This window comes from Mesitornis unicolor, unplaced genomic scaffold, assembly GCF_000695765.1.
Source record: "Mesitornis unicolor isolate BGI_N332 unplaced genomic scaffold, ASM69576v1 scaffold37226, whole genome shotgun sequence".
NCBI classification, from domain to species: Eukaryota; Metazoa; Chordata; class Aves; order Mesitornithiformes; family Mesitornithidae; genus Mesitornis; species Mesitornis unicolor.
This window is the reverse complement of record NW_010190935.1, coordinates 1,939-12,439: the sequence shown is the minus strand read 5'-3', so window position 1 is coordinate 12,439 and position 10,501 is coordinate 1,939. Positions and strand designations below refer to the sequence as shown.

General features: G+C 38.9%; 1 protein-coding gene across 1 annotated transcript; it reads left to right on the top strand.

Moving 5' to 3' along the window:
• The first annotated feature begins 1,687 nt into the window (after positions 1 to 1,687).
• On the top strand, positions 1,688 to 8,746 carry RWDD1 (RWD domain containing 1). Its single transcript, XM_010186582.1, has 6 exons — positions 1,688 to 1,751; positions 2,979 to 3,109; positions 4,117 to 4,260; positions 5,265 to 5,397; positions 7,147 to 7,209; positions 8,430 to 8,746. The coding sequence occupies exons 3-6, from the start codon at positions 4,141 to 4,143 to the stop codon at positions 8,540 to 8,542; spliced, it is 429 nt and encodes a 142-aa protein (XP_010184884.1). The 5' UTR covers positions 1,688 to 1,751; positions 2,979 to 3,109; positions 4,117 to 4,140; the 3' UTR covers positions 8,543 to 8,746.
• The last annotated feature ends 1,755 nt before the right edge of the window (positions 8,747 to 10,501 follow it).

The window sequence follows — 10,501 nt, the reverse complement described above, 5'->3', positions numbered from 1 at the left end:
CCGCCGCACGGCCGCCGCGAGCCGGCGTGAGGGAGAAGTGGGAGGCCTGTGCCCGTCTGCGCTCCTTCGTGCGTCTCCGTGCTGTCGGCCGCACGGGTTGGGTGTTTTTCGTCCTCTGGGAGACCCGAAGCTCTTGGCTGGGCTCCTGACCAAGCCAACGTTGGTCGGAGTTGCAGGCGTGGGCGATGCCCGCTCTGGCGGCGCCTGGCGCTGTGGTGCTGCAGCCCAGCGTGGGCCCCCGTTCCCATACCCGAGCTGTGGCTGAATGCTCTTTGCGGAAACCTTTCGAAAGATGCGGCCCTAGGTGGGAACAGGGGAGTGGTGTCGACCAGTTTGCCTTTCTGGTAACAGCTTCGCACAGCCGTGAAGCACGAGGTGGTTTGGGGTGCTTAAAGACGCTGTTTCCTCTGCCAGTGCATTGCCAGTATCTGCCTCATTTCATTACAGGCCTGTAGTGGAAGAAAAGCAAGCTTTAATTCCCAGGTGTAGTATGTTATATTGCTAAAACTTGGATCAGATGGATATGTAGGTTCGTCAGATTTTCAGGACTACCTAGTTGCCATCGAACAATTAAGAGTATCTGCCATGCTAGCTAGTTCAGCATGGTTTAAGGTGCTCAGTATTCAAATAATTTTAATGGTGAGAAACACTGTGCATTTTCTGTTTCATTCCTGCACAGTATCTACTCTACCTCAAGTTCCACAGTATCTTACTTGGCAGTAACTTCATCACAGACACTTGTGCGATACGTTTGCTCATTGATCTAAAAATCTTTGACGTTCCTCAATGTCATGTTAAAGGCACATAAATTGATCTCTGGTAGCTGGAGATGCTGAATCTCTGATACAGATAATGGAAGTAATATATTTTCATATAGCCTCTATTCTGATGCTTACTCTGTGTTATTGTTTGTTTGTGTAGTGCTCATATGTCCAAAAGAAGGGGGAGGAAAAAAGATGGTGGTGATAGTAGTACATTAGCAATTAGGCTAAATTCAATTAATACTATGAGAGCACATATGCTAGATTTGGCATAAGTTATAACAGTGATACAGACGTGTCCTTATTTGAGGATATGATCTGCAGCCCACAATTGTGCAATGAGGTTTCTGGGCTGTGAAACTTCAGAACAGAGGGCTTGCATTTTGTGTGTCTCTGCAGAGCCCATTGTTGTCTTCTGGCTGCCTCGTTCACTGAATTTTATTCTACTGTATTACTTGGGTAATTCTTGAAGGAAAGCATTACTTATTCTTGTTTTGTTTTAAGGAGCATTTATTACATTAAGCTGTCCTAAATATAGAAGTAAGTGCAAACATACTTTGAAAACAGTCCAGGTTCAAGAGTGCACGGGATGCTTATCACACATATCCAGCGCAAATAAAGCAAATGAGCTTTGCACATTCAGTGTACTAGCATAAGTCATTTGGTGGTAGGTAGATTTGTACTTTTTGGAAACTTTTTGGTATTGTTGATGTTATGTACTCTCATTCAAAGAGCACTCCAAACATCACACTGTATGGAAAATAGGAGTGAATTGAAAAGTATTTGTTAATAGAGTAAAAAGACCCTTAACACTGTATTAAGAGCTTCTGTACTTCAATTAATCCGTGAGAAGTATAGTTTTAATGATGTGAAGAAATAGCTGTGTGATTTAAGGAATCTCTGTGTCTTTTTTTCATTGAACAGTATTGTCAGAAAGGCCAACAACTTTTACAATCACTGTGACGTCTGAAGCAGGAGAAAATGATGAAAGTAAGTTGATCGTGTCTTAAATATGTATAGAAGTTTTGTGAAAGCCTAATTCTATCACCAACAGCTAGGTGTTCCTCCACTTAACTTTTCTTAGGGACCTTATCCAGCAAGCATTCCTCAGAAAATGTAGTTCAAGGATTCTGGTGATCTGTGTTTAGTTTACAGAAATGTTACCCTCTGTCATTAGGGCTCCTTTCTGACATGCTGAGCCTCAAATGCTTTGTAGCATAGCTTCAAAAAGTCATCGTCCCCATAGGAGCTTACAGCTATGCTGTGAGGTGATTTTTTTTTTCTAGTAACTGCATGTACACTAGCCACGTGGGAGAGTTGTCTGTGCATTGTGAATATGCAGCCCTTAAAGAACAGTTCCAGAGCAAAGAGCTGTGCATCCCAGGTCCCTTTGTATTTGATGGATACCAGTGGTTGCATGGTCTTGTTGTAAGCAAGCCCTGCTCCAGATAAGTTTGAGAGCTGCTGTTCTGAGTTCCTGTATCAGAAGGAAGAAACTGGTGCTGTTTCCTTCAGTTTTAAAGGAGCAAGTGCTGGTTGGAGCAGGTATCTGTTGAAGTGACTGCTGAGCTGCCAGAACTGTGAGTCTGGAGCTGAAGGAAGGCTTCTCCCTGGTATTCTGGCAGGATGCATGAAAGGAACTTGATTCTCTTTTGCCTTGTTTCCATGTTATCCTATCCCTGGGTGGCTTCAGGTTGAATGTGTTCTCCTTGGACAGTTCTCTGCTTAATAGCTTCTACTGGACGTTGTTTTCTTGTCATATGATTTATGTGGAGCCCTGGTCCCCAACACAGAGGTTGATGCTCCAGCCAGACACACAGGATTTAAAGGATTAATATGCTGAGGTTCCCTCTAGATCTGTTGTTAGGACTCTTCCTCATTTTCTCCAACTTTAAACTGAATATGAGGGAAAAGAGATTACTGCTCTAGTACCCACTGTACCACAGTAGGTTTTCCAGTCTTTCTAAAGACCTTTCAGACATTAATAGCCCATAGTATTTTATGTAAGGGTAAACTTCATAACCTAATTTTTCTCAGAACTCTTGCATTATATTTAAACCCCGTTTATATAGTTTTAACACCTGTGTAAGATGTCTGTTCCTTTAAGACAGAATATTTTCTAGTTTAAAATCTTTAAGCTGCTGATACAATACAAAAATATACAACTAATGTTGTATAGAGTTATCACCGTAAGAATATGTGTTTTTTATCTTGTAGCTGTCCAAACAACCCTTAAATTTACCTATAGAGAAAAATATCCTGATGAAACTCCACTTTATGAAATTGTCTCACAGGAGAATCTTGATGACAATGATGTCACGGACATAATAAAACTACTGGAACAACAGGTAAGAAAAATGGAATATCTCAATTCAGCTTGATATCGCTTCACACTTTAGCCGGAACTTCTATCAAATCAGTTGTTTTCTGAGGTATGTGCTACTGATTTGAAACCTGTTCTATACTGTAGGGACTGACTTTGAGGTTTGAGTTCGGTAGATGACATTTTTGAGTTATATTATGTTAATAGGGTAAAATATAGGGCTAATTCAGTGTGCACAGGTACGATAAATGAAATGGAAGTGCTCTAGGGCCTCCCCTTTTTTGCAGTTCTCGCTTAAAGTGAATTAGTTTAACTGTATGTATAGTATCTTTGGAAATAAGCCACTTCAGTTTCATTTAGAAATATTAAAAAATGCTACATTGATTCTTTTTAATAACATAACTGTTTGGAGGGTAGGAGGAGATCTCGTCCACCTTTGGGATCAGTGAGAGTGAGTTGTGAAGAAATATAAAGGAAACGCATCTTTGGTTTCAGGAATTTTTGACAAGTTCACCGCCTTAAAAATGTGATAATATGTTCAGGAGGTGTTCTTTCTTTTCAGGTTACTTCATATAACCTTCCTTCCATCAACTGATGTTCTTTGTTTTCCTGAAAAACTGTCCCACTTCAAAGGGGCATGTAATGGGGTTAAGGTATAAGCCATTTCAGGAGAGGAGAGGTTCTGAATGACTGTTGTCTCTTATGATATTCAAATCTTGGAGTTGTATGCCCACTATGGATTTTGTTTTATTGATCCAAGAGCCTTCCAGATGTCTATAATATGTTGATAATCTGAATGATTATCTGTTGATAATCTAGTGTTTTGCCGCACATCTATTTGGGGGTAACTTGAAATGGATTAACTGGACAATTGTCTTGAATTTTACAGAAGGCTTTTGAGACTGGCGCAGAGTGCCCCAGCTGCGTTATCTGCATTTGCACAGCATACTGCTTTCAGAACATACTTATGCATTCAGCTGCTGAAGGTTTGAGGTTCTCCTTCTGTTTGAAGTTGCCTTATTTATGTTGTAGGCGGAAGAAAATTTAGGAGTGGTAATGATCTTCACTCTAGTCTCAGCAGTACAGGAGAAGTTAAATGAAATTGTGGATCAAATTAAAACACGAAGAGAAGAGGAAAAGAAACAGAAAGAAAGAGAAGCAGAAGAAGAAGAGAAAGTATGTAAAATAATGTTTTCAACTAAAAATTTCATGTTTTTTTTTAAATGCATGGGTTTGGTGCAGGAGCAATTCTTGGTTGAAGTGGGAGAGGAACATCTATCCCAAAGTTTATTGAAATTTAAGGACTAGAAGATTCTTTAGTGTACTTAAGTGGTTTTTTTTTTTTTCCCATTTTCTAAAGCAGTCTTTTCAGAGATGTGTTGCATGTTCACAATGCTTTCTAGCATTATTTCCTAAGGCAGGGGAAGGGATTTTTCCCAAATAAAATCAAAGTTGTTGTAGACAGTTTTTTTTGCTTGAAGAGGCAAGAAGGGATGGGGAGCAAAAAAGGCTAGAACATGGCATGCTGCACACAGGCTGCATGGTCTGAGGAAGTTTGTCTCCCTTGAGTGATTAGGGTTGAAGCAGTAGGACAAGTCTTCAAGACTGGTTTGTCTTCTCTGCACCTGTCCTCTCTACCAGCCATGATGGAATAGTTTTTACATTCGTGAAATGTGCTGTGCTAAGTCCAACTACTGAGTCTTTACTTCCTTCCTCAGAAATAGCTGGAGGGTGATGGGACTTGGAAGGTTCAGTATTTTTGGAAATGGCAGAAAAATAGCTGGAAAAAAGGAATCCTTTTTCTGTCTCAACAAGATAGAAAGGTTAATGTATTTTAATGAAAAATATTTCAGTGTAGATTGCACTTAAGAAGTGGATAAGAAGTGTGGATAACCTATATTAGTGGTGTGTTGCTAACTTGCACTGTACATCCAGAAGTAGGATGTGGGGTTTTTCTGTAATAATTTCCGCCTCAGTACAGCTCTCTGAAGGGAGGGTCACATGACAAAAACCAGTAAGAATGTGTTCTTCGCATATTCTCAGAGTTAGGATTAATTTCTCAGAATGCTTTGCAGCAAGCAGTGCTTCTGGGATGTTGTAATTTACGTAATTAAGAGAATGCTCGTCTTCACTCGTAGCTTTGCAAGTTGTGTTTGCAGCCTTGTTTTCTGTTCTTTCAGCAACGTTTTCATGGCACTCCTGTTACCATTGAGAATTTCCTAAATTGGAAAGCAAAGTTTGATGCAGAACTCCTAGAAATAAAAAGGAAAAAAATGAAAGAGGAAGAACAAGCGGGCAAAAATAAATTAAGCGGTATGATTTAAAACTGGTCCTGAAGCTTTTGCAATGTTACTTGACTATAACACGCGTAAAAATAACTTTTACACTGAAATACAATGGTAGTAAATAAACTCTCAATGCAAAGTTTGATTATTGTCCTCCATGTCGCACAGAGTCATACAAAGTGCTGATTTTGCACTAAATAGAACACTAGTAGATTCAGGATTTCTGCTGAAGTCGTTAAGGTTCCCAAACTGTGCGTTTAAGCTTCTTCATTTTTGTGCCAGACAGTATACCACTTGGAGCTGCTACTGACAGTCATTGTTTTGGCAGAAATAGTTGGGGTTTGTAAAGCAACAGAAAGCATCTACATCAGGCAGTTTGTGGATTTGGTCTTTATTGCACTGCATTGTACGGAGACTTCCCATTATTCAAGCATGTGTAGGACTTTGGGATGCTGTTGCTGAACCAAAGCAACACAGAGGCTGGCTGCTGTGTATGGCAAGCTTATGATGACTAGTGAGAATGGCTCTGAGATTTTGGGAAAGAGCTTGCCATAGCAGTGGTTTCGGGCTCTGTGTTTTGTAGATCACAGTTAGTCCAGCAGAAAGCAAACTCTATCCAGTGGGGAAAATGTGGAGGAAATTACTTCTTTTATGAGAACCTGTATCCTCCTCCACAGTCTCCACAGCTTAGCTTTGGAGCGGTTCTCCTGTGACATTGGATCTACTTAACCTGATTACCTGAGGAAACATGACTAATGTGATCATACTGTATCACTGTTACATTTTCTCCTCCCTTCTGAAGGCTTTTGAAACTTTCAAATACTGTTGCTGAGATTTGACAGAGAGATGGAAATTTTAATGGTAGTAAGATTCATGAAAAGTTATACAGGGCAGGGGACATGCTTGATTCCCAAATGCATTCCCTTCAGAGGGGAATCTGCAACAGTGAAATAGTAGAAATTTGGCTTATTCTAGTTCTGCTGTTCTTAAAAATATTGTTAGCGTGCTGTGTCTATGTTCCTCTATACAGGTCCAGTTTATAGAAGCTCCCCTTTCCAAAACTAAAGCCAGGCTTATTCTCAGATATCATGAGTGTGACCCCAGTAGAAGTAAAAGGTGTCTTAAATGTTTTACTGTGAGCACCAACCAGTCTTGTTGATGGAAGCTTGCATAAGCAATGCAAATACAGATGGAAGATGGGTAGTTTACGTGGAAAGAGTCCTGAGCTTTTCTTCCCCTCTCTCCCAATCAGGAAAGCTTCACTTTGCCCTGTGTGATGTTTCCTTCACAGATGTGTGTGTGTGTAGGAGCTGGTGGTTTGCGTATAGATCCAAGTTGCTTTTTGTATGGAGAGGATATATGGAAGAAGATGGAGGAGGCAGCTAATTTCCTTTCCAGTTCCCACAGAGAATTTCTTGTGGAATACAAGATAAGAACTAAAGCAATAAAGACAGAGCAAAGACTGTGGGGCAGTGTGGTGTAAATTTTCCCACTTCCCCATTATTAAAGCCTTAGTAACATTAAAGTGACTATAAGAAACAGTGACTCATTTCACATGTAAAAGGAAGAAGCTTGTTTGCATGGAATAATCCTGAATGAATAGTCAAAAATCAGAATGAGGGACTTACAGAAATGAACAGCTTAAAAAAAAAAAAAAGACTGCTTGAATTGGTTAATTTGAAAAGGCTAAAATACATGTGCTAATTACTGTTGCTTTAGGTTGATAGTTATTTCAAAATTCTACATGCTTATATATTATTTTTTATTTTATTTCTAGGTAAACAACTATTTGAAATGGATCACAACCTTGACACCTCTGACATCCAGTTCTTGGAGGAAGGTAAGTTTCTGTTTCTTTCCACAACTGAAAGATAGTGCCTTAAAATAGGTCAAAACTCTTAAGCACAATCTGTATTGTATTTCTGACTTAACATCTTACCTCCATATCACTTCTACATGAGATGAACTTTTAAAGAAGTACTGTTTTGCCCATGGAACAGAAGTGATTTAAATTTCTTTCAAAACAAACAAATGAAACATTTTCGAGATGCTAAAGTGTATTTATTCACAGTTTTGAGCAAGTTACACAGGATTGTGTCCAGGTGGGTTTTGAATATCTCCAGAGGAAACTCCACAGCCTCCCTGGGCAGTCTGTTCCAGTGCTTTGTCAGCCTCACAGTAAATAAGTTTTTCCTCCTGTTTAGATGGAACTTCCTGTGTTCCAGTTTGTATCCATTGCCCCTTGTCCTGTCACAGGGCACCACTGAAAAGACTGGCCCCAGTCTCCTGACACCCACTCTTTAGACATTTTTAAGCATTAATAAGATCCCCTTCTCAGCCTAAAGAGACCCAGGTGTCTCAGCCTCACAATACCATGTAATAAGTAATATTAATCTTCACAGCTTAAGCAGGATAATGGTATTATCGTTTAGATGGAAGTGGTTAAAAAGGCTCTTTCAAATTGAGTGAAATAACAGAACCTCACTCAGTGGCCAGAAGGTGCCGCTGTAGATACACACAAATGAAATGTCGGTAGTCTTCGAGCTTTTTCCCTTTGTCAACGTCATCTCTTTCAGAAGAAAATGTGAAAGCATGCAAAGCTTCGTCTTGTTTCTAAATTGTAAATAAGAAATAAAATGTATGTATGTAGGCATGTAAATGGTGTGTAAGTAGCTTTTTTTTATAAACCCTATGTGTATCTGTGTCTATGATAGTTACAATTACTCCTGCTGTGAGGTCGTGAACTCCTCCTTTGACAGTACCTGGGAGAAAGCATCTCTGCTTCTCTGAATTGTAAATGTTAATTTCCATCTCCCAATGGATTCTGACGTCCTGTGTGACATTTCTGTTGACTGAGCTTTGGTATAAGGAAAAAAGCTTCACTTTAGCTGTAAAAAGATAACGTGTGGTGGTTTACATATCTATTTGATATATAAAAAGCTAAATAAGTTAACAGCTACCTACATTAAAGAATGAATATTGGAAAGTGGTGTTTATTCTGTTATTCAGGTACTTTTTTCCTACTTGCATGAAAATAAATTATTTTTCTGTTCTTTGCAGCTGGAAACAGTGTGGAGGTTGATGAATCTTTATTCCAAGAAATGGATGATTTAGAGTTGGAGGATGAAGAGGATGACCCTGACTATAACCCTGTTAATTTAGATAGTGATTAGGCTTTCTTGAACTGGCTCTGTCATCAGTATGTACATATGTGAAGAGAGAGGGGCAGGTAGAAAAACCACAGCATCTGTGGTTTTAGTAATGTGTAGTGGTTTTCTATTTTTTTTCCCAAAGAAAAAAACCAAAATATTTTAAATACAGGAGGATGGTCTTCTGATTACTTTCATCATAAGTAAATTTAATATTTCAAATGAAAAGTTTGAGAATATTGTTCCATCTAAAATGCCATTCTATTTTCTCTTATTTTTTCCTTCCCACTTCTGTAATTGTCCTTTTAAGAGATGTGACAAGCAGCAACATGGAAAGATGTTATAGCAAGCGCTAAACATACCTGCATCTGAAGACTGAGCGGCGGTTCTGCTATCTTCCACCTGGGATATACAACGGATCACATACTATGCAGGCAGTTGTTGGGGTTTTTGGGAGTTTTGTTTCGGTTTCCTTTTTTTGTTTGTTTGCTTGTTTTTTGCTTTTCTGTGGAATTTTATAGCGCTTCCAAGTCAGTTTTGGTTCCCTAACCTATTTCCTGTAGACAGGCACCACTGGTCACATTTTAGTAAGGCATAGCCTTATTAAAGTTTCATTTCCATACTACTAGAGTAAAATCTTTTGCCATAGTTGAGGATAACAGTTTCAAAATGAAAAGTTCAAGTCTGTAGGAAAAAAATCAGAATTGGATGAAGTCCTCTTAAAAGGTTTGCTTCATTTGTTGAGAGAGAGTGGTGGTCTGGGTTTTTTTCCTTTTATGCATCAATGAACTTCCACTGGGGGGGGAGGGGGGGGGGAATCAACTGAAAACCAAACCCAACCTACCCTAGGAAGATTAATTTGCTTTTGGCAACCGATTGCATCAAAATGCACCTACTATAACAGATTAGAGTACCAAGATTATGGTATAGAGTGCTTATAGGTTTGAATGTAATGGGTGGTGGTTTTGAAGTATCTTGTTGGCAGCCTGTAAAGGTTAGCACAACATACAGTAAAACTACACATCACCTTGTGGATGTTAACCATCCTATGGAGTTGCTTATGGAGCTAACAGCTTGATGTTATACTCCCTCTCCCTTCCCACTTCCAAAAAAACCCAAAACACTGCAAGAACTGTGGTGTTTAAACTTGCTGTGTTTGAGACTGCATCAGCGCAAAGGATGACAGGTTGAAGAAGGTTTCAAGACAGCTCTCCAAATAGAGAGCCATCAGGCACCTCAATATTAAACACTGTGTGCTGAGCTTTAAAATACTGTAGTAGACTGCCTTAACTGTGCCAGCTTCAACCTTTGAAGAGGATTGCACTAAAGTATCACAGTGCTTAGAGAAATAATAAATCTATGAACTTTATTATTTGGAAATTCTGTATTCAAAATGAGAAATTTAATTCCAGAAATAGTTTAGTGGTGTGTAAGATTCATTGCTCATATTGTTCAAGAACAACTGTTTAGGATGATCTCCATTAACATGTTTGGTAGTCTTTTGTATTCAAGATGAATGAGTTTCTAGTATATAAAAATAAATGTTCAAGTACCCTGTAAATACTTTTATAAATTAACCATGTGCCTTTGTTCCTACTGTCCTCTATTTGACCTTTTCAATTTTGACTACTAAGAACTCCAGACAGGCATTTAATTTTCACTGATAATGTTGTACATTTCAAAGCAATAAACAGGATCTGTGTTCCAGCAGAGTTACCAAATACATTAAAAAATTGTGAGCTAATGTGATATTAAATTTGACTTTTACAAAGATACAGTTGGATTGAAAGCTTCAGAGTGACTTCATCCAGCTTCATGTGTAATTGCTAGGATGCTTTCTTCAGCACGGAACTTAATTTACTTCTGATATGTCTCAGTTCAGCTGCATAAAAATCATTTGACTCCTAAGGCTGCTTTTCGTTTTCAGCTATGCATGTTTAAAACTGGCATTTTTTCATAAAAGTGGTGCATTGGTTCTCTTTA